This window comes from Chiloscyllium punctatum, chromosome 32 (genome assembly GCF_047496795.1).
Source record: "Chiloscyllium punctatum isolate Juve2018m chromosome 32, sChiPun1.3, whole genome shotgun sequence".
NCBI classification, from domain to species: domain Eukaryota; kingdom Metazoa; phylum Chordata; class Chondrichthyes; order Orectolobiformes; family Hemiscylliidae; genus Chiloscyllium; species Chiloscyllium punctatum.
The window spans coordinates 47,623,533-47,647,390 of record NC_092770.1 but is presented as its reverse complement, the minus strand read 5'-3'; the positions used below and the strand labels follow the sequence as shown (position 1 = coordinate 47,647,390).

Sequence of the window (23,858 nt, the reverse complement as noted above, 5' to 3'; positions counted from 1 at the left end):
GTTTTTACGTCCTTAACCTCTTTATTATGTATCATTGTTTACAAAGTTGGTGAGATCATGTGTACCTTACAAAGAACAACTTTTTCTTGGCCTTAATCACACCAGTAATGAATAGCAATATAACACTAAAGAAAAAACTCACTTCCTTGCAGAAAACCTGAAGGATTTCCAGAATGGATTACAAACTGTTAGCTTGAAATGTTCAGTTCATGACAACCTTTGACCCAGAAGCAGTACAGTACAGCAAAGAAATTTGAAATATCTTGAAAATATCTATGGAATCTGGAATTGTTATTAAGAAGCTTTGGAAAGGTCTTTTTAGAGATTGCATCAATTATAAAAGGATCAATTATAATTTTCTTGGATATTATGAAATATTATGTGTGACCTGTATGGCTGCCAGGCACACAGGAGACCTTCAGATTAAAAAAAGCTGCATCAGGGGATGAACAAAGAAAGCACACTCAAAGGCCTGATGACAGAGAGAGAGCAGACTGTGGTTGCAATTTTATGGTTATGCTTTACTTTTGACAGAGCCAACCAGACTGTTTCATAAGGTTTATGAAAGCAGGAGGTAAAGGAGTCTGTGCCATCAAGACTGTCATGGCCTTTGTTAAGGAAGTTCTGCAGGAGTGTGCCAATGAATGTCTGTAGAGGCTGTTACAAATTATTCACTTTCCCTCTTCTGTTTGTGACAATCTTTGATAGATGTACACTGTTTGTAGCTGCCCTTTGAGGTGTCTGGGGATCAAATCCATTCAGTGAGAAACATTAGAGCTCGTACACCATGGAAGCTGAGTGGAAATACGAAGATTGTGTGTGGTGCTATATTTCTGTAAGGAGTAATATGAATGCTAATGATCTTGTCAGATAGTTTTTGTTGTTTTTGCTATTCCACGAATGATTTATACTCCATAACCAATTGTGATTTGACTGTTAATTCATGTCTTATTCACTTGGATTCTGATTTCTTTTTAAGTAAAAGTTACCAAAAGTGGCTGGTAATTTCATTTGTGAAGTAACTTAGTAAATTTAGTTATTTTGGTTCTGTCAAGGGGATTGTAACAGTTCCAAGCAGGATATTGACATGTCAAGGAAGCAGTAATCTCGCAGCATGCAATTTACAGATTAATATCCTGCTTTGGTCAAAGGTTGACATCTCAGCTCTTTGATTGCATGCTGTTTACTATCTGTACATTCACTCCAGACATTTTTTGCCCCATCCTCCTTCAGTGCCCAGGTAATCAGGGAGTTAAGATCACAATAAAATCTCTTCATTGATTAAAATAATAAGGAAGTAACTGTTATAGCAGCATAATAATTTTTTGTTGGTATCACGGTATTCTGCCTCTGACATTTTTAAAAATGTAGGAAATGCAGAAGTAGGCACAGAGCCCCTTCAGTCTATGCAACTGTTCAACAAAATTAACACTGGACCTCTATTCTACCTTTTGCCTTTATCCTCCTCTATCCTTATAACCTTGATTCCTTTCATGCCTGGGAGTCTGTTGATCTTGGCCATAAATGTATTAAGTAACTGAATATCCAAGGACGAGAGAGTTCTACAATACTTTGCCTTTTTTTAAAAAAAATCTCTATTTTGATTGTGGACTGAAATGGGAAAATGACTTCAAAAAAACCCAGAATTGTTGGAGAATTGCTGCACCTTTTAAAAAGCAAATAACCTGACACTCATTGTAAGTGGTGTTTGCAGTGCTGTGTGTTCAAAGACTGGGAGGAAGTGTTTCATATGAGGTGCAGCCAAGAGGTGTATACAAATGGCAATTCAGCCACCACCTAATAACTGATTGTTCTGTGGACTAGTGACTCGGTATAGATGACAAAGGCTTTTCTGCCTGCCAGCAACTATGTGATTGACTTCCAGGGAGCTGAACAGCTGGGGTTTTGGTCAGAAATCATTAGACCTCTAAAAGACCAAGAGCTGTTTCTGCTGCAGTTTAACAAAAACACCTTAACCCTGAAGAAAACCAATTTATTTTTTCCCTCAGCAGTTGATGTAAGGTGTGGCTATTACCCAGTAAGCCAGACAATGTAAGTGTGACGTAGTCACCCTGTACCTTGTATATACCTACCTTATACCTACCTCGTAAGCCAAAACAACCTTCTCAGTGAACTGTTTGTGCAGAGACTGCCTTCCCAGTCTCTTTCCCTCCGATATTGAGATTCTCACAGTTGGGCGGCACGGTGGCACAGTGGTTAGCACTGCTGCCTCACAGCGCCAGAGACCTGGGTTCAATTCCCGCCTCAGGCGACTGACTGTGTGGAGTTTGCATATTCTCCCCGTGTCTGCGTGGGTTTCCTCCGGGTGCTCCGGTTTCCTCCCATAGTCCAAAGATGTGCAGGTCAGGTGAATTGGCCATGCTAAATTGCCCGTAGTGTTAGGTGCTGGGGTAAATGTAGGGGTATGGGTGGGTTTCGCTTCGGCGGGGCGGTGTGGACTTGTTGGGCCGAAGGGCCTGTTTCCATACTGTAAGTAATCTAATCTAATCTAATCACTGGATTGTGTGCAGAGCCTGGAGGCCCTTTATTCCTGATGAAGGGCTTTTGCCCGAAACGTTGATTTCGCTGCTCGTTGGATGCTGCCTGAACTGCTGTGCTCTTCCAGCACCACTAATCCAGTATTTGATTTTCAGCATCTGCAGTCATTGTTTTTACCTTTGATCACTGGTTGAGCTGATCTAAACTTGATGGATCGTTATGCTATGATGTGGAAATGCCAGTGTTGGTCTGGGGTGGCCAAGGTCAGAAGTTACAGGACACCCGGTTATAGTCCAACAGGTTTTTTTTTAAATCACAAGCTTTCAAAGTGCTGCCCCTTTGTCAGGTGAAGTGATCTTTATGTTGGCTTTGGCCTAACATCAATTCAGTGACCAACTGGCCAACCAGAGCTATGACCGTTGCTAACACCAGGCCCCGGCCAGGGGTTCCAAAATACAGTCAGGGTGATTGTGAATTGAATTGAATTGAATTGAATTTATTGTCACGTTTACTGAGGCACAGTGAAAAACTTTGTCTTGCGAGCAATACAGGCAGATCACATAGTTAAGTAGCATAGATAAGTAAATAATAGGTAAACAGCGGCAAAAACAGAAAGAGTTGTTAAGAGTTTAGAGTCCATTCAGCAGTATTCTAACAACCGTCGGATAGAAACTGTTTCAAAACTGGTTGGTACATGCGTACCTTATCCCTGATGGTAGTAGTTGGAGAAATATATTGCCAGGGTGGGATGGATCTTTGAGAATGCTGGCGGCCTTTCCTTGACAGCGGGCCTGGTAGATGGATGCTATAGATGGGAGGCTGGCCTTTGTGATTGTCCAGGCCGAGTTCACCACACTCTGTAACTGTCCCCGATCTTGAATGGTACAATTGCCATACCAGGTAGTGATACATCCAGACAGAATGCTTTCGATAGTTCACCTATAAAGGTTGGCAAGGGTATTCGCCGTCATGCCAAATTTTCTCAGCTGTCTGAGGAAGAGGAGACATTGTCGGGCCTTTGTAACCAGCGTGTCCACATGAAGAGTCCAAGAAAGCTTGTTGTGGATGACCATTTCCAGGAGCTTGACACTCTCCACTCATTCCACCTCTGTGCTGTTAATGTGTAGGGGAGGCATGAGTAACATCCTGCCGAAAATCAATAATGTGTTCCTTGGTTTTGCCAGCATTGAGAGCTAGGTTTTTCTCAGTGCACCATTTTTCCAGGTCTTCCACCTCCCCATCTGCAGTATGTTTCATCACCATCTGAGATCCAACTATGGTGGTGTCATTAGCAAACTTGTAAATGGCATTAGTCTGGTTTTTGGTGACGCAGTCATGGGTATACATTAAGTACAGTAGCAGGCTGAGTACGCACACCTGGGGAGCTCCAAAGTTGAGTGTAGTGAGGATGAAATATTGTCCCCAGTCTTCACTGATTTTGGCCTGTGGTTGAGGAAGCTGAGGATCCAGTTGCAGAGAGTGGGGCTTAGTCTGAGATCACTAAGTTGAGTAAACAGTCTCGAGAGGATAATAGTTTTGAAGGCTGAACTGCAGTCAATGAGTAGGATTCTTATGTAGCTGTTCTTGGTGTCAAGATAGACAATTTGGAGTGGGTCAAGAGCAGTGGGGAGGCTGGAGTCGATTAATGCCATGATCAGCCTTTCAAAGCACTTCATGACCAACGAAGTTAGGGCCACTGTGCGGTAGTCATTGAGACATGCTGTACGAGCCTCCTTAGGATCAGGGATGATGTTGGCTGTCTTGAAACAGGCAGGGACAGTGGCTTACTGCAGGAAGAGGTTGAAGATGTCCAAGAAGACCTCTGCCAGTCGATTTGCACATGCTGTGAGTGCACGGCCTGATACTCCATCTGGTCCCATCACTTTCCTTGGATTCACACGAAGGAAAACTGATCTGACCTCTGATGCAGTGACTATTGGGAGAGGTTCATTAGAACTTATCGGAATAGGTGTTACCTCTCCGCTGAAGTTCTGCTCAAAGCAAGCATAGAAGCCGTTGAGACAATTATCTGCTATCTTGCACTGTCTCTTTTTAGAATCTATGATGTCATTCAGTCCTTGCAATAGTTGCTGGGTGTCTGTCCGGGTCTCTAGATTGGATCGGTATTGGCCCTTTGCTGTCTTCATGGCTCTGTGAAGGTCATATTTGGATTCTTTATATTTGAGTGGGTCTCCTGATCTGAAGGCCTCACACCTGGTTTTTAGCAGGTTCAGTATGTCCTGATTCATCCAGGGTTTCCTGTTGGGGAACCCCTGGATTGACTTCCTTAGTATGTAGTTCTCCACACACTTGCTGATAATATCTGTGACGGTGTTGGCATACTCGTCCAAGGTACCTGCGGACTGTTTGAACATGTCCCAATCAACCGATTCCAGGCAGCACTGGAATTGATCCTCTGCCTCCTCCAACCAGCACTGGACCTGTATCTGCAAGGAGATCTCCTGCTTGAGCTTTTGCCTATGAGCCTGGAGAAGAAACATGGCATTGTGGTTGGAGTTCCTGAAATAAGGGCTGGGGATGGAGTGGTAGGCATCTTTCACAGTGGTGTAGCTGTGTCCTAAAATGTTCGGGCATGTAATGTTCTGGTGGTTGGGCAACACCTTCCTTCGGTTGGCTTGATTGAAGTCACCATTTACAACAAACAGGGGCTCAGGGTGTTCTGTCTCCGGGATCTTAGTGGTGGAGTACAGCACATCCCGAGCTTCCTAAGCCTTTGCACAAGGGGAGGCATTTGATGGTGAGGAATTCAAGGTTTGAGGAGCAATGGCGGCCCAGAGTTGCAATGTCCGTACACCACAAGTTCTTGATTAAAAAGCAAATCCCTCCACCCTGTGAAGAAGATGGAGGAACTATCACCAGTCGACCGGACCTCCTCCATGAAGAGAGTTGTCCTGGATTGCTGTGGATTCCAAGCAAAGCATATATTTTCTGCATGCAGGCTTTCCCCAGCGGGAGCTATTAGATATGATCTTTTGGAACGTGAAGCAATGCGAGCGCCTCCTGAAGATATTTGAGGAGAAAGGAGTTTAGGATCTCTTATCTGTCCCGTCTGTGGCACCATTGTTTGTTCTCCCGGCACCGAGGATTTGGGTTGTTAGAATCCTTTTGTGTCCTACTTGCCAATCTTCCTTCCCACCCATCCGCTCCACCCACCTCTCCGACCTATCACCTTCATCCCCACCTCCATCTACCTATTGTACTCTTAGCTATCTTCTCCCCACCCCAACCCCCCTCCCATTTATCTCTCCACGCTGGAGGCTCCCAGCCTCATTCCTGATTAAGTGCTCCTGCCTGAAAGGTCGATTTTCCTGCTCCTCGGATGCTGCTTGACCTGTGCTTTTCCAGCACCACTCTAATTTTGATTCCGTTTGTATAATGCCTATGTTGTGGAGGCAGATGTCCTGACATTCCTGGAAAGGTATGTACAACTAGAAGGAGACAGCACTGGTGTAGTGGATACCTTGGAATCTGGACCAGCATGTGGCAGGTCAAGATGACTCTGAAGGCGGACACAAGTGGGAACACTCTCCACTCGCACACCAGCTTCATGATCAGAGGGAGCCGAGGTTACCTGATGTACAGGGGGCAGCATTGAGTTTGTGGAACCTGCAGGAGGTCAGGGCACAGTTACTCTGTCAGACTCAGACCTGGACCCTTCTGGCTTTCTTCCTGCCCTAATGACACCGGATCAGGGAAATTCCCCCAGGGAGGAACAGGATGGCTACCTCAGTACAGAAGTGTCCAACAGTTCGCCCACAACATGGGGATGCAGAGAAGCCCCCAGTGACAAGATCATGGCTGAGTGGACATTGGGTAGTTCCATAAAGTATTAAAATGGATGAAAGAATTACCAGTATTAATGTATATAACATTAAATCAACTACATGATGTGTTTCCAGCTGGCTTATCTGGCCAAACTCAAAGCTGGCCTCCTGTTTCTGCAGAAGTGTGGGATAATGCACTATAGCAGCTACAGGAATGGTTGAGCTTATGAACCCATGGGCCTTTGATTTGTTAGGGGCAATGATTGGCATCGCTCCAGCCTGGCTATTCTGCTGCAGGAAGGCAACTCCTCCATCTCCGCTGTTAAGGAGGGTGGGTGGGTGCCTCCTCATAGCATACATTTTGTACAGAAATGCTCCCCTGAGACTAGATTAGATTCCCTACAGTATGGAAGCAGGTTCTTCAGCCCAACAAGTCCACACCGACCCTCCAATGAGTCACCCACACAGACCCATTCCCCCACCCTATATATTCCCCTGACTAATGCACCTAACACTATGGGCAATTTAGCATGACCAATTCACCTGACCTGCACATTTTTGGATTGTGGGAGGGAACCGGAGCACCTGGAGGAAACTCCTTCAGATCCAGGGAGTACGTGCAAACTCCATACAGTCACCGAAGTGGGAATCGAACATGGGTCCCTGGCGCTGTGAGGCAGCAGTGCTAACAACTGAGCCACCATGCTGCCCAAACACCAATTAATGCGTAGGCCCCAGTGGTAAAGAGCGTGCAGCTGGCTGTCCTCCCACTGCTGCTGGCGATGTTCAGGCGGTCATTCTAGCCTGAGACTTCGACTGCATCGATACATGTGGATGATCCAGAGGAGCTGACAGCAAACCTGACGCTAAATCCAGAGTTCTGATGGCAACAGTCAAAATCCTCAAGCTGCACAACGTCTTCAGCACCACTGCAGTTGGAGTATAGTGTAGATAACCTGGCCGCGGTCAAATGGGTCTGTCTGCTCAAGCCTGATCCAGCAACGTCAAGCCAGTGTCCTTCTCTGACTACTGTCTCCGACTGGCCACCTGTCACCTACAGGATGATCAGTGGGCTGGCAAGGGAGTGTGGAAGCTGAAACTGCTGTCCCCAGACATCATTGAGGAGCTCAAAAGGGATTACACAGGTTGGAAAACTATGAAGCCACTGTTTGAGTCTCCAGCAGACTGGTGGGAAACAGTCAAGGGGAACATCAAGAGATTCTTTATCCTCAAAGATGTTCAGAAGATGAGAGAGAGGTGGCAAAAACCATGTAGAATCTATTCCTGCTGCAGATAATGGATGTCAATCACATGAAAGATTTTCAGGAGGTGAAAAGCGAGCAAGCTATTTGCCTCAGAGGTCTCCAAAAATAATCTTCTGGTCTAGGATCTGCACCGTGGAGCAGGATGAGGTGTGCTCATGTTTCTCCTTCCAGAAGGTGCACAAGGAGAGCTCTGTGCTCAACAGCCTAAAGGTAGAAGATGGCTTGATAATGTCATCTCAGTCTGACATACTGTGAATCAGCAAATCCTTTTATACCAGACTACATGGCATGAAGCCCATAGACAGTGCGGCTGCCAGCCGTTCCTGTTGTCTATCATGAAGATCTTAGATGACAAGACACGGGAGAGGCTGGACCAACCTTTCTCTCTAGGTGAGGTGACCAAGGCTCTTGAGTTGTTAGCAAAGAATAAAACCCCCAGAAGTGATGGTTTACTGGCCAAGTTATATTCGGCTTTTTGGGACTTGATTGGTCAGGACTTGCTGGTGGTGTACAGCAGTGTGTTTCTGTCAGGTAACGTGTGAATCCATGAGGAAAGGTATCATTGCCCTCAGCTACAAGCGGAAGGGGGAGAGGGGGTTGGGATATCAGGTCAGCAAGTTGGTCCGAAGGGTTTGTTTCCGTGGCATACTCTGTGACTCTCGAAATTGGCAACCAATTTCATTGCTGAATGCAGACTACTAAATCCTGTTTAAGGTCTCTGCTAGTTGGGTCAGATCTATTGAGGGATTGGTGTTTAACCCCAACCAAACTTGTGCTGTACTGGACAGGCCAATTACAGAGTCCCGCGCTCCTCAAGGATACAATGGCCTTCATGCAGGATTGGAGGGGTGAAAGCCTGCCTCATCAGCTTGGACCAGGGCAAGGTCTTTGACAGGATATTGCACCCATATATGTGGGATGCGCTCTCCAAAGTGGGTTTTGGGGAGGGAATCGTTAGTGTAGTCTCAGTCAATGGGTGTGAATATAAAAGGTTCCTGATCAGATCTGGAGTCAGGCAGGGCTGCCCACTCTCTTCTGCCTTGCTTATGTGTTATATAGAGCCTTTCGTTGGTTCCATCAGAGGGTTGTGAGCCTGAGAGGGTTGACTATACCAGGCAGGGGAGGTCGAAACTTCCCTGTACGTGGACAACATTGCCGTTTTCTGCTTAGATCCGCTGTCAGTGCACAGACTCATCAGCATCTACGACCAGTTTGAACTGGCCTCAGGAGCCAAGGTAAAACAAGGCAAGAATGAGGCCATTTTCTTTGGAAACTGGGCCGAGTGATCCTTCATTCCCTTCACTGTCAGGGCAGATTATCTGAAGGTGCTGGGGCGTGCACAAAATCCTGAGAAAAGTGCATCGCCAAAGCGAAGCAAAAACTGGCCTTTAGGGAGCACCGCTCCCCCTCCATTGCAGGTAAAAACCTGATCATAAGGTGTAGGGCACTCTCTCTGTTGTACGTTGCATAGGTTTGGCTCATTCCCCGAAGTATTCAGTTACCTGAGCCATCTTCCACTTTAGTTGGAGATCTTAGATGGACTGTGTCTGCAGGGATTCCATCTACAAAACTCTGGATAAGGGGGAAGGGGTGGGTGGGGGGGGAACATGGATGAATGTATCCAACATTGCCCTCAGCAAGCTGTGGAAAGACCCTTGGTATGCAAACACCAAGTGTCACTACGTACTGAGATTTTACCTGTCACTGGTGTTGTAAAGGATGGAACTGGCCTCATTGTCGTGGAATGCTCCAAGTAGTTGGACCGTTCCGTATCACCTGTCCTTCATCGAGAAATTTGCTAAGAAAATTACCCTTTTGACCACCGATCCATCAGGAAGTGGTCAGCAAGTAGCATCCTCAAGACTCTGCAGGAAAAGGAGAGGATGGATCCTGTCAGGTTGTTCCCTGAGCAGACTGTCAAAGTTGTTTAGCAGAATGCCTCATCACCAGCACTTTTTCCAACAAGCACCATGATACCACTTGACTGGTGGGAAGAAGGGCACTACCTGTGAAATCCTTCATGTACACCAATTGATCTGTGCTACTGAACGCTGCCCTCAAACTGGCAGTGGGGAGGTAGAGACTGTTACACATCTCCTTCTGCATATGTGCCTTTGCGAAGGAAGTCTGGAGAGAGATACATTGGTTTGTGTCGAGATTTGTCTTACGCTGCTCTGTGTCACAGGACTCTGTGCTCTATGGGCTGTTCCCTGGCACGGACACCGAGACAAACATCATCTGTGCCTGGAGAAGCATTAACCCGGTGAACGACACACTTTTGTCTGCCTGAGACCTGTTGGTCTTTGAGAATAAAGAGTTGACCCCAACTGTGTGTTGCAGACTGGTACATTCCAAAGTCCCTTTAGTACTGAGGGATGCACTAAAGCTTGGGGCAGCTGCTGTCAAGGTGCAGTAAGGAAAGACCATTGTTTGAGGTCTTCTTACTGCACGTAAATGGAGATCCGTTCAGTTTATGGACCCTTCTAGTGCCTCAAATATATGCAAATATCAGTATTGAATGTGTCAGAGAGGTCTTTTGTTTTTTTCGATGGAATCAAAGTCCAATGTTTTGTTTTTTTCCTTGACATGCAACTGTACAGAACCAAACTGCTTTTGTGACAATGTATATATACAAAGATTTTTTTGTGAATAAAATATATTTTTAAAGTTTTAAAAAATCTTTTTCCCTCCGCCCATCACACCCTTTTTTGTTGTCTTAATGTGTTTGCATGTGTGTTTAGGGGTTGTTTATAAGAGCGTTAGATTTTTAAATTGTGAAGTTAAACGTTGATGGTTTGCATCTGTTTATCTGTAACTGGAACCTATTTATTTGAAATAATAATTAAGTACAGAAATCTGAACTAGGCTTTCTGTCAATCTGGGCCTGAAAGACGGATAAATTGGGGAATTTTGTGTATTTTTGAATAAAATCTTTAACCTTTGTAACAACCCTGGGGGCTGTGGTGCTTGATTTCCAACAGACTACTGGAGTGAGCCTCAACAGTTCCAAAAACACTCAGTAGTTTGATGAAAGACAGTTTTCCACATCCTGCTTCTATGTCTTGGTTTCCTTATCCTTAGAAGATAGCAATTCATTCTCGGCTCTCCACACAGAAACCATAGCCTGTTAACATTTCCAATGAGCGTGTTCTACTCACTCTGTCCTCAAAATTGTCTTTCCTGTCTGAGGAATCAATCTACTGAATCTTTATCACACCACATAAAAAAATTGTATGCATTCTTAGGCAAATCTGCACACAATACTTTACAATGCACCAAAACCACCTTGGTGTTGTAGTCCAACTCCCTTAAAAAAAGGCTGTTATTTGCTGACCTAATTGCCTGCTGTAGCTTTATTCCTGATGAAGGGCTTTTGCCCGAAACGTCGATTTCGCTGCTCGTTGCATGCTGCCTGAACTGCTGTGCTCTTCCAGCACCACTAATCCAGTATTTGGTTTTCAGCATCTGCAGTCATTGTTTTTACCTGATTCATATTCATGTTCATGAATGCTCAAATACCTCTGAATATCAACTTTCACCTTTTTCTCATCTGTCACCTCACGATTTTAAAAGCTTTCGCACCTCTTTGAAACAGATATTCTGCTTTGGTGTTGTTCCTTCTGAAGTGGAAACGAGACATTGACAAGTGTAAGTTTACGGTGAATGGAGATGGGGGAAATAAGAGACCCATAGTTAACCTGTCAGCAGCTTGTAAATTAGAAGAGATTGTGGAATAAGAGACGTGAGATTTGAGAAGGGCATAAATTTGGTCTGAGCATAATTTCGGATTTGATGTTTTCAAACCCTCGTTCATGGCTGTACCAGTTATGGAAACACCAAATCTCTGGGTGAGGATGTGCAACTGTGCCTCTCCATCACAGATAAGGTGATGAAGCCTACAGCTGTCAACTGCATTGGCCTGAAAAAGAAAGCAATGTGTGTCACTAAGGGTGCTGTAGTGTATATGGTTGCTGATGCAGTCATAGCTGAATAATTGGAAGCATGCAGGCTGAGAAGTGTTGGTGTGAGGCTCGCAAAGGTGCTACATGTGAAATTGAGGTGAACCCTCAAATTTGCAACCTGAAATAAAATCAAAATATGCTAGAAATACTCATGACACTCATTATGGAAACAGAACCATCAAACTGAAACATTAACTCTATTTCTATGCACAAATACTGCCTGACTTGCTGAGTATTTATAACATTTCTTATTCTATTTCAGAAATATTTCTTCTATTTCAGATTTCCAGCATCTTCAGTATTTCACTTTTGTGTTCATTTAAAAAATCAGTCATTGAGATCATTGGGAGAAGCATGAAGTTGTGGTGGTGACCTGAGGCTAATGATTCTGAGTACAACGGGACCTCGATTGGAGCAGAGGGGTGGCAGATGTAGTTTACTTAAATAAATGTGAGGTGTTGCATTTTGGTAAGGCAAATGTGGGAAGGACTAATGGTAGAGTCCTGAGTAGTGTTGCCAGATAAGGAGACCTTGAGGTACAGGTTCATAGTTCCTTGAAGTTGGAGTCGCAGGTAGAGAGGGTAGTGAACAAGGTATTTTGAATGCTTACTTTTATTAGTCAGTGCATCCAGTATAGGTGTTGGGAGGTCATGTTGTAACTGTGCATGACATTGGTTAGGCCACTTTTGGAGTACTGCATTCAATTCTGGTCTCCCTGCTATAGGAAAGATGTTGTGAAACTTAAAAGGATTCAGAAAAGATTTACAAGGACGCTGCTCGTGTTGGACTGTTTGAGATGGAGGGAGAGGCTGAACAGGCTGGGATTACTTTCCCTGGAGCATCAGAGGCTGAGAAGGTGAACTTATAGGAATTTATAAAATCATGAGGGGCATGGACAGGCTAAATAGCCAAGTTCCTTTTCTCAGGCTCTCAGAATCCAAAACTAGAGGGCATTGATTTAAGGTGAGAGGGGAAAGATTTAAAAGAGACCCAAGGGACATGTAGAGGGTGGTGCATGCATGAAATGAGCTGCCAGAGAAAGTGGTGAAGGCTGGTACAATCACAACATTTCAAAGGCATCCAAATAGGAAGGAATCAGAGGGATATAGGCCAAATGCTGGCAAATGGGACTAGATTAATTTAGAATATTTAGTTGGCATAGATGAATTGGACTGAAAGATTTGTTCCTGTGTTGTACAGCGCTATTACTCATTTTGTTTATAAAGATACGACATTCGATTTCACTGACAATGACCACTCTTCTAAAGTCATTTGATCTTCTTGGAATAAAATATCCAGCATCCTCAGTGCTGTGCTGTGGTGTCAAGCATTCATCTGCCTTCACTGTGTCTATCAGAATACCCATGTCTCCTTGTGCCTAGAACACCACTGTGCATATATCCAACCCCTCTGTCAGGAGCTGTACTGCTATGTTATGAATATATGAATTAGGAATGGGAATTGGCCATTTGGCTCCTTCGAGCCTGCTCTGCCATTTAATCATAGCGTGGCGATTTTGATTGTGGCCTCAACTTCATTTTCCCATCTACCCCTAAATCCTTAAAATATACGGTGATGCAGAACTTGGAGCAGACTGTCTCACTGTTGTTACATTTTTCAATGATTATTTTCAGTTTGAGCAATCTTCTGCAGTGACTGACAGCACTGGTGCCAGTCAGAATATATGCCCCTTTAAGAGGTGTAACCTGATTTTAAAGAATGTTGCTAAGTTTAAGTGGTGCTAGACTGTCTCAATGTTGTGCTCTGCTCGGGTGGGCAGCCACTCAGCAGTGTGGTTTATCCTGGTAGCACACCACAATTATAGTCATAATCTGACAGCATGAAATTGTGTGCTGCCTACATCTTAGGAAACAGATGTAGGTTAACTGTGTATCATGATCTCATGTGTAATGTTGGTCCTATCAAATGTCTTGTACTTTTCAAATACATGAGTGGTCATTGCCTTTTCTCATCATTTATTCAGGATACTTTACGACAAAAAGATGACCGGATTGAGGAATTAGAAGAGGCTTTAAGGGAAAGTGTACAGATAACAGCAGAACGTGAGATGGTGTTAGCACAAGAAGAAGCTGCCAGAAACAATTCTGAGAAACAGGTCAGTAGTATGTGCAACCACCAGTCAATGCACAATTTTCATTTATATTAACATTTCTGTACCATCCATGTAAACATTTCATCCCAAATGTATAATATGTGACATTAAACCAGGCTGTTCACAACCTTGATTTCACATTTGATCTGGAGATGAATTACTAATCATGATTAATGTCACTATTTCCACTTGTGTAATGTCGCACAAATTTGCACAACTCTGCTCATTTCCTACTGCTATCAACATCCATTCATTTGTCATCACTAGGCTTAGCTATCCCAGTGCACTCTTGGCTGAATGCCCTCATTCTATCTTTTGTAAATGTGAATTCATCCAAAATCTGCCAGTATCTTGATGCATGTCCAGTTTATCATCTGAGCTCCATGACCCACATTGGCTCCTGGTCAAGCAACATTTTGACTTTAAATAGATTATTGTCAGTTTGTCATCACCCAGTGGCCTCGCCCCTCCCTACCTCTGTAACCTTTTCCAGCTCCAAAACCATCAAAGGTATTATCTCCACCCTCTTATCCTGTCCTCTTGTGCATTTCCAATTATAATTGTTTCACGATTACTCTGGAATTATTTCATTTTATGGCATCTAGTTATGGTCTTACATGCAAGAGAACATATTCTCTCTGTAACCATTCTGTCAAAACCTTGCATAACTTTAATGATCTCTAAACTATAAGGTCACCTCTCAACTACTTTTTTGCCGAAAGGGAAGAGACCCACCCTGTCCATCTTTTCCTGATATGTTTATATTGCATTTCAGGTATTAACCTTGTGAATGTTTTAAAGCCTCCCCTCTAGAGGCTATAAATTGTTTTTGTAATTTGTGACCAGAATTAGGAACAGTGCTATAACATGACACTACTCAAATCAATGTAATTTTAATGTGACATTTCAAACCCATCCCTCTAGTAACAAACACTGAAAATTAATTTGCTTTCTTTAGGGCCTTGATAACTTGCGGCATATTTTAAAAGCTCATTGTTTCTCTAAACCACCCAAACTTGCACATTTCAATTAAAGAGTGACCTCCCTTTTCTTCCTACCAAAATGTGCTATCTCACATTTATTTGTGTTGGAAATCATTAGCCAATTATGTGCCTATCTACAAGTTTATAAATGCCCGCCTGTAATTGAAAGCAATTCTCTTCGATATTCACTAGCCCCCTCAATTGGGTGTGATCCACAAATCTACAATTGTGTTTTGGATTTTGAAAAAGGAAGAAATGCTGACATCTATATAATTTTTTTTCTATTCATTCATGCTGGCTGGCCAGCATTAATTGCTCATCCCTAGAAGTGGTGGTGAGTTGCTTACTTGAATCACTGCAAAACATGTGCTGTAGTTAGACCCACAGAGTCTTTAAGGAGGCAGTTCACAATCACCAAACATCTTGTAACCTTACAGCCAAGAAAGTGCTTTTGAAATGTAGTCACCCTCTTATACAGAAAGCGTAACAGCTAATGTGCAGCAGGTGAGGCGTCTCCACAAATGTCCCCATTCTTAACTATTGGGAGCCCATCACATCAAAAGACCCGTATAAACTATTTGGAATCATCTTCTGCCAGAAGTGCCAAATGGATAATCCATCTCGGCTTCCACTTGAAGACCTTGATGTGGCAGATGTTAATTTCCATTCAGTACAATTCACTCCATACTATGTTGTGGGAAATCATTTTTCACAAACTTGATTGACTTTTTGAAGAGGTGACCAAGAAAATATATGAAGACAGAATGGATGTTGTCCATGTGGTCTTTAGCAAGGTCTTCTGCATGATAGACTGTTTAATAAGGTTCGATCACATTGGATCCAGGAATAAAGTTAAAAATCACACAACACCAGTTCATAGTCTAACAGGTTTATTTGGAAGCATTAGCTTTTGGAATGCCGCTCCTTCAAGTGGTTGGCTAGTGGAGGGATATGGGCCAAATGCAGATGGGTAGGCTAGTTTAGTTTGGGAACATGGTCGGCATGCACTAGTGGGATTGAAGGGTCTGTTTCTATGCTGTGTGATTATGATTCAATGACTCTATTCTGAGGAGACTATTGTGGTGCAATGTTAGTGTGCATGCCTCTAAGATAGAAGACCTGGGTTCAAGTCCCACTGTAAGAATATTACTGAACAAGTTGATTTAAAAGATTTCTGAGGGGGCTTGACTGATTAGATGCTAAGAGGATATTTCTTTCATGAGGTATCTTGAACTAGGCCTCGCATTTAAAATGGGGAAGAGTGGATTTCGTTTTCTTATTTTTAAAATTTTTTAAATATAAAATCAAAACCTCTGTCAAATGTAGGATCCAAACTGGAGTCTGCACATTGAAAATGTGAGTATTATTTATTCATAATACTTCAGTTTGCATTATTTGACTGCACTTTTATTTCTGCATCTGAATCATAGGCAAATTGAAATCTGTATTTGTTTGAGAACACAAATTTTGCAAGTTTCTATATAATCTTTATGTATGAGGTGACTATTATGATAAACAGAGCAGCAGAATCACTTTCCATGGTATAATAAATTGTTTTTTATTTAAAGTTTTAAAACCACATGAAGCATAGTTATTATGCCAATGAAGCTTTTTATCTCAGCCTAACCAGCTTTGACAGAATTGTAGGAGAAAGATGGTATTGCACAGTTTTCTCTACATGAGATACAGGACACTTATAGTTAGTAAGTTGTTTCAATTAGTTAAGTACATAATCAGTTGCACAATCATTATATAATGAATACTGGATCTGCACTGTGCATTAATTAATAGGTATAGCTGTTGTGTTGAGATTTCTCCAGTTAATTCTCATTCTCTATATTTTTTTTGTTGAAAATAGCACTAATACTAACCATCAATACAATTCTGGTCATTATTCATGTTAATGTTGGGCATTGCATATTGGATGTTATTCTTGTCTTAAAAAAGAATGTGTAATTGTTATCAGGGGTGTATGGAGGGCTGAGTGACCATGGTTGTGTGGAGGGTTGTGCAGTCAATTTCATGATGTTATGAGTTTCAAATTCCCTATGCTTTGTGGTTCTGAAGAGAGACACATCTCTAATTTTTTGCTGTTTATAGACACATGGTGGGCTTTGTGTTTGTGTGGAACAGTGTGCGCTAATGGTGTCAGAGATTGTGAAGTCAGTGCAAAACTGGTATGATGCAATTGCATCTGAGCGTGCACATATACAGAACTGAAACATACCAGGTTCAAGATCTGGACTGTTCTGAGTTAGCTGAGCTCAGTCAAGCTGTGATTGACCTGACCAGTGAGTGTTATGAATGGGAAATAAGTTGGGTTTGCAGCAAATTATGTTGCAATTAGCCTCTATTGCAACAATGGAATTAAGCCAAATGTCTAAAGGTCTAGTGTTCGTACCTCTGAGCTAGGAGGTACAGAGTACAGGTCCCCCCCTACTACAATGGTGTGTAATAACATTGCTGAAAAGGTTGATTAGAAAATATTAAATAAGTCTAAGAGCCCACACAAAGTATGATTATTGAAATGATGTGTTAGACGATCTTCAATACCTATGAAATTGTAACCAACCAACAATTGAACACTTTTAAAGAGATTGGGGAGAGTATTAGTAAGTAAAGAAAGAAGGGAAAAAGGAAATACTATTGAGAATTCTTAGTAAATTGTGTAGAGCAGAATATTCTAGGGGTTTGAGTAATGCAAGATTTATAGCAAAAATGGGCTACAAATCCAGCGAGGCCTATCTTGATGGCAAGTGCATCTTTTATGCTTTTCACAAGCAATGTGTCGTGTTTCTTGGTAGTGGAAAGTCCTCTATTAAGAGGGATTATTGCTTGTTAAATATCTTATTGATATCCCAATTCATCTCATTAATGTTCCGGTTTCTATTTCACCAAAGTCGCAACAAGCTAGACATTGAGAAAAGTCAAAATGGAAACCAGGGTGAGGTCCTGGCAAACTCAACTTGTTGCATGTTCTTATTGAATTCCATGTTGAACATTGGGCACCACCATGTCAAGGCAGGCTCCATGAGTACCAGCCACACGCATCCACACCCACGGGCATTGACATCAGATATGTGCCAGATTCTAAGAGCACTCGTGGCACAACCCTCATTTAATGCAAAGTGCATGGGAAGGTTGCATGGTAAGTTGGCATTGGAATCAGACATGCCAGATGTCATAGCAGAGGGCTAAGTAGTTTATTGAGGAAGTTTGGTGAGATATCTCCCTAGGCCTGGTGGTGGTAATCTCCCCAAAAAAACTCTATGCAGCTCAGAATTAGCCAAAACAATGTAAGATTCAGCCCTGTGTTATTAAGTTGGAAAACATGATTGACCATGATCACTTAAGTAGCGCTAAAACTGTGTTAATGATATTTCTGTGATCAGTTCCTTTATTTGCAAAATGTTGAGTAATGAGGAATGATGTGAAAAATTAGTTTTAAAAAAATGTTTTGAGTAAAATAAGTTCAAAATATTTTTAAAGATTTATGATCATTTTAGCTTGTTTAAATTTTAATTGAATAGTTAATGTCAAGGAATGTTTTTCTTAAAATTGTTGTCTATTGTTAAATGGATTCTGTCTTCTACATTACTGACAAGGACCCGCATACCTCAGTATAACAAATGAACTTCTCGAGTATGTCTATAAAATGTGAATTCCAGATGATTATTAAATGAATAAGACATACATGTAAATTGTTGTGAAATAATAGAATTTGCCTCTGGTAATGTGCTTTAAGTGCTTCTGTCTGATCTTCTAGTAAATACTTTGCATGCTTCTCTTTCTTTTATTCCATTATGCTACACAATGCCTGTGCGAAGCATGTTAATGAAAGTTTGCATGAGTGCAACAACTTTGGCCTTAAATGGTTCAAGGTATGGGATTTTCTTTTCTAGTTCATTTGCATTATCTCCAGCTGTCTACTATTCCTATTCAGAGAAATCATTATTTGTCTGATTTCCATTCTTTGTATGTCTGAACTACCTCAGAGAGTTCTGCATTTTATCTGTTACTCAATTATACTTAGAAAACAACTTAATATGACAATTATGACTGACGTTATGGAACATCTGTTTCAGTTGTGAGTACAGTTGCACAGTAGCTAGGTGGGAGAGATTCCTAAATTGGACGGTACTGGAAACATTAGCCCAACGTCCCAAGATTTTGAGAAGGTGCAGTGTTTAATATGCTCTGAAAGAGCAAGGATGACTATGATAACCTCATCACTTGCACAAGCCTTCTAAGTAGGACAAAAGACTGTGGGATGATCATGTTACCCCACTTCACGATGACAAGATAATGTACAGGTCATTCTGCTATAACACACATTTTGTCAGTGCGAATTGGCAATAATGCATTTGACGAATGGAGAACGTTGTTTGGATAATGCAAACTTTCTATTGAACAGGTGTAACGATTTTCTGAAGCAGTTATCTATAGAGTGATTTTCTGTAGCGCCAGGTTGCTGAGGAATAAAACTCAAATTATTGCACAACAATCTGTATTGTGAGAATGTTTAACATCTTCCTGGGAATTTCGGCTGTTGCCATTTTAAAAAAAAGACTTTTGTTAGAACTTTTCATCAGATAAAACTGAGTTAAGGAATGCATAACCTTTAAGAGACTAAGTTAATTGAACCTTGACCTGGCTAGATTCTTTGAGAGCTGGAGAATCAAATATGGTTATTTGCTCACTGGTTGGGCCTTCTCTTCACCATCAGAGAAGCATGACATTCCAGCCAATAGTTCGTGGTGATTACTTTATGGGCATACAAATGCTAATGCTGACCATGCGAATGAATGCAATTCTGTAATTTAGGTTTGGATTTGTGCCATGGGTAGACAGGACTTTAATTGCTGTATTAGCAGACTGGGTCCCAGAAATGAAGGGATTTTACTTAGTTTTTAAATTTTGGGCACAGTAACAGAGCCTCAAGACAAGACTCTAACCCTGCCTACCTCCATCACCAACGTCCTGCTCATGATTTCCAGTGTCTTTCATCCCCACCATGTCATATAGCCTGCACCCAGAGTTGAATAGAGGTGGGGGAAATCACAGATAAACATTCTGTTCTTAAAGTTTGACATTTTGTCTGGTTAAGAAAACCCTGTAGTCTGTGTCTATGCAATATTCTTTAAATGTCACAGTTCTATAAAATCTGTCATCAAATTAAAACTTGAATGAGATGTTTTGGATTCTTGACAGTTTGGTTTAATAACTAGCTTCAATTATTTTGTTGTGAACGTAGAGTTATTTCCAAACAGCATTTTAGTGACCTGCATGTTTGCTTTTTGCAGTGCAAAAATGGTATAATGTCAGCAATGGTTTTGTTGGTACACTTTGAGTTAGAAGCTCTGGGTTCAAGTTCCATGACAAGTGTTATGGACCGGGCCAGATCCCCTCAAAACATTTCAAGAAAGTAGCACAGACTCTAATGTTGCTAGTTGTTTTCAGCGGTATAAACTAGATATTCCAGGAGTGATGCAACTGGCCCAACCACTTGGTTTTAAACAGAACAGAATTTATTTGCAAGATTACAAATGAAATGCAAACAAAAGATAATAGAATATAAAATAACTTAAGTTATCTGAAAACCCAACAGATTATCCCAACATATTGATGCTGTTTCAACTACATGCAACAATTCCCATAAACCCCCTTGTCAGCAAAGGAAAGTTCTTACAGGAGTGATGTCAGAGATAGATGAGAGAGAGTGAGAGAGGGAGATTCAGCGTGGAACACCTTCTTCCATGAAGTTGTTTCTTTGACCAGCAGCCTCAAAACTGACTACTTGCTCTGAACAGCCAAACTGCTAAAACCCAAACCAGACCCAATCAAGCCAGAGAAAAGCTGAGCTGGGAGAACTGGCCACTGTCTTTTCATTGTGCAAGTGTTTTTTTTAACCTGAAGGCCTTTTGCCTAAGGTAGTATCTGTTAGTTTTAATCAAATTGGCACTAAAACCCATGAAAACCAGACCTCCTGGAGTGTCTGCATTTACAACCTCTCTGGAAAAAGAGCCAAAGACAACATAACCTTGTTAAAGGAGTGTCATCATCACACATGACATTTAAGACAAAGGTTAAGGTTGAAAGTCCTGTTTACTTCTGAGGGAGTGCTGCTATGTCAGCAATGGTTTATTTCAGATAACGTCTGTTATGGTGCTGAAGGAGCCCATCAAATTATGTGATGATCTATTCAGGGACCTGTTTTCTGTAGACCAGACTTAAGATCCCTTGTATTTGCTAAGAAAATACAGGCATAGGAGACTGGTAATTTTGAACAAACAGATTCAACTTTTCTCTAGACACCCAGAAAACGAAGACCATCTCAAAATACAATATATATTGTAACCTTCACAATTACTTTGAGGTAAATTTGGGTTTACAAACAAAGTGTGGTTCAACACATCCAGAACACATCCAATAACAGAAATTGTAATTTTTCTTCACAAGTGACTTAACCATTTTGACACTACATTCAGCCTAACCATTGTGGGGGCCATGCTCCAATCCAAATTTGGCTGCAAAGTGACTGTAGTACTTACTTGGAAATTGTGGCCCACTGTGTGAAGCAATCCCACATGTAAAGTTAGCATGTTAAGTTAAAGCAAAGGCCTTGGATGCAGTGTGCTGACATGGATAGGAAACTGGTTCACAGAGGGGAAACAGAGTGTAGGAATCAGAGTCTTTTTTCTAGCAGTAGGCAGTGACTAATGGGGTACTGCAAGGATCAGTATTTTGACCCCAGCTATTTGCAACATATACAAATGTGCTAGATGAGGGGACTAAATGTAATATTGTTAAGTTTGCAAATGACACAAAGCTGGGTGGGAGAGAGTAAATTGTGAGGAGGATGCAGTGACGCTTCATTGTAATTTGGACACGCCGAGTGGGAAAATTCATGGCAGATTAAGTATAATGTGAATAAATAAAATTAACTTTGGTGGCAAATACATGGCAGATTATGAAAAAAAAGCAAAGAACTGCAGATGCAAGGAATCGATCCAGGGTTGGAATATAAATGTTGAGAAATCTTACTGCAATTGTACAAGGTGCAGTTGAGACCAGAGCTGGAGTACTGTGAACAATTTTGGTTGCCTTAATAACGTTCGTGAGGATGATCTCCAGTATGAAGGGATTGTCTGATGAGCAAAGGCTAAACAGCTTGGAATTCTACTTGAGTTGAAAAGAATGAGAGCTTATCTCATTCATATAGGATTCTTAATGGGCTTGGCAGGGTAATTGCTGAGTCGATGTTTCACCTCCTGGGAGAATTGAGGACCAGAGGGCATTGTCTCAGAAGAAAAGGTTGCCACTGTAAGATTGAGAAGACGAAGAATTTCTTCTCTGAGAACTGAGTGTCTTTGGAACTCTGTGTTACAAAGAGCTGTGGGGGAAGAGTTGTTCTGTATGTTTAAGACTGAGGTAGTTAGATTCTTAATCAAGGGTTACTGCAAAAGGGCAGGAAAGTGGATGTGAAGAATGTCTGATCAGCCATGTTTCTATTGAATGCCAAAGCAGGCTTGAGCCTTCCACATCCATCAAAGTTTTACTTGCACATCCACTAATATCATTTATTGTATCCGTTGCTTCCGATGCGGTCTCCTCTACATTGGGGAGACTGGGCGCCTCCTAGCAGAGCGCTTTAGGGAACATCTCCGGGACACCCACACCAATCAACCTCACCGCCGCGTGGTCCAACATTTCAACTCCCCCCTCCCACTCTGCCGAGGACATGGAGGTCCTGGGCCTCCTTCACCTCTGCTCCTTCACCACCAGACGCCTGGAGGAAGAACGCCTCATCTTCCGCCTTAGAATACTTCAACCCCAGGGCATCAATGTGGACTTCAACAGTTTCCTCATTTCCCCTTCCCCCCACCTCACCCTAGTTCCAAACTTCCAGCTCAGCACTGTCCCCATGACTTGTCCTACCTGCCTATCTCCTTTTCCACCTATCCACTCCACCCTCTCCTCCCAAACCTATCACCTTCATCCCCTCCCCCACTCATCCATTGTACTCTTTGCTACTTTCTCCCCATCCCCACCCTCCTCGAGCTTATCTCTGTTTAGCTCACTGCCTTTATTCCTGATGAAGGGCTTTTGCCCGAAATGTCGATTTCGAAGCTCCTTGGATGCTGCCTGAACTGCTGTGCTCTTCCAGCACCACTAATCCAGAATCTGGTTTCCAGCATCTGCAATCATTGTTTTTACCCTTGAGGAACTAAACTACCTCCTCTGGTTCCTATTTCTCATGGTCTTACGCTCTTAATTAAAGGGTAATAGCTTCAACCCTCAGATTGAGTAATAATATCTCTTAACTATTTTGTCCAAACTTTTTTTTGACTTTTACCAATGGTGAAACTTCACAGTTAAGAGCATACAGTGTTGTTTTTCCAGAATTTGCTGTCAACCAAAGTTATTGGTTGCTGGAGGGAAAAAATATCTACTTTTGCCATTACAGAAACCTTAGTATCAAAATGATTGTTGTGTGATTAGCAATTTTTCTGTAAACTGATATTATTGTAAATGAGACAGTTATAAGATGCCGACTTGCAAAGGAGGTACATAATTTACGGATAAAAAAGCAGTTCTGTGCTGAAAAATATTCCTCAATTACTGCAGTCTGACCCTGCTCAAGTCAATGTTCAAATATGACATTACAGTGCAGTATTGAGGTGGTCCTGCTTCATCAGTGGTACCATCACTAAATCAAGCCTCTATCTGCTCTGTGGATGTATAGTATATAGTACAGTAATTTATTATTTGTATTTATGAACATACTGTAAAATGTGCATAAGTGACTACAAACCAGCACCATTTAATTAATTAAATTATGGGGAAAAAAGACAGTTTAAGACAAATTTCATTTTCTGGTCACTCGATGGCTTTTGGTTTTATGAATTGGCTCCAGGACATCTCCTCTGAAGCTGCCCTGAAGGAAGAAGTGGATCTACAAAAATGCTACTGTTGAAGCCTCCTCCCACCACCTCAAGGATACCACGTTTCTACCACCGAAACTGTTAGTAAACTCACCTCATCACTGCTAGTACAAATGAAAAGATTCCACCAAATTGCAGATGTACAACAATAAAATTGCTGAAATTCCAGCTGCCACTAAAGCCTGAAGGCTATCAAAACTCCTGTAGGTGAGGCACTGTCCTTACTCCTCGGTGTGTGATATCCAAGTCATGATGACACCATTGAAGAAACTATGAAATCCACCAAGGCCACAAGGAATGATCTGC

The 23,858-nt window shown here is 42.1% G+C and overlaps 1 protein-coding gene across 5 annotated transcripts in view; it reads left to right on the top strand.

The window, feature by feature from the left end:
• Nucleotides 1–23,858, top strand: part of LOC140458142 (ELKS/Rab6-interacting/CAST family member 1-like) — a 917,474-nt gene that overhangs the window by 356,185 nt on the left and 537,431 nt on the right. For all 5 annotated transcript variants that reach the window (XM_072552282.1, XM_072552281.1, XM_072552285.1 and 2 more), the window contains one exon: nucleotides 13,496–13,627. In XM_072552282.1, the coding sequence (XP_072408383.1) occupies nucleotides 13,496–13,627 (132 nt within the window). The remainder of the gene's footprint in view (nucleotides 1–13,495; nucleotides 13,628–23,858) is intronic.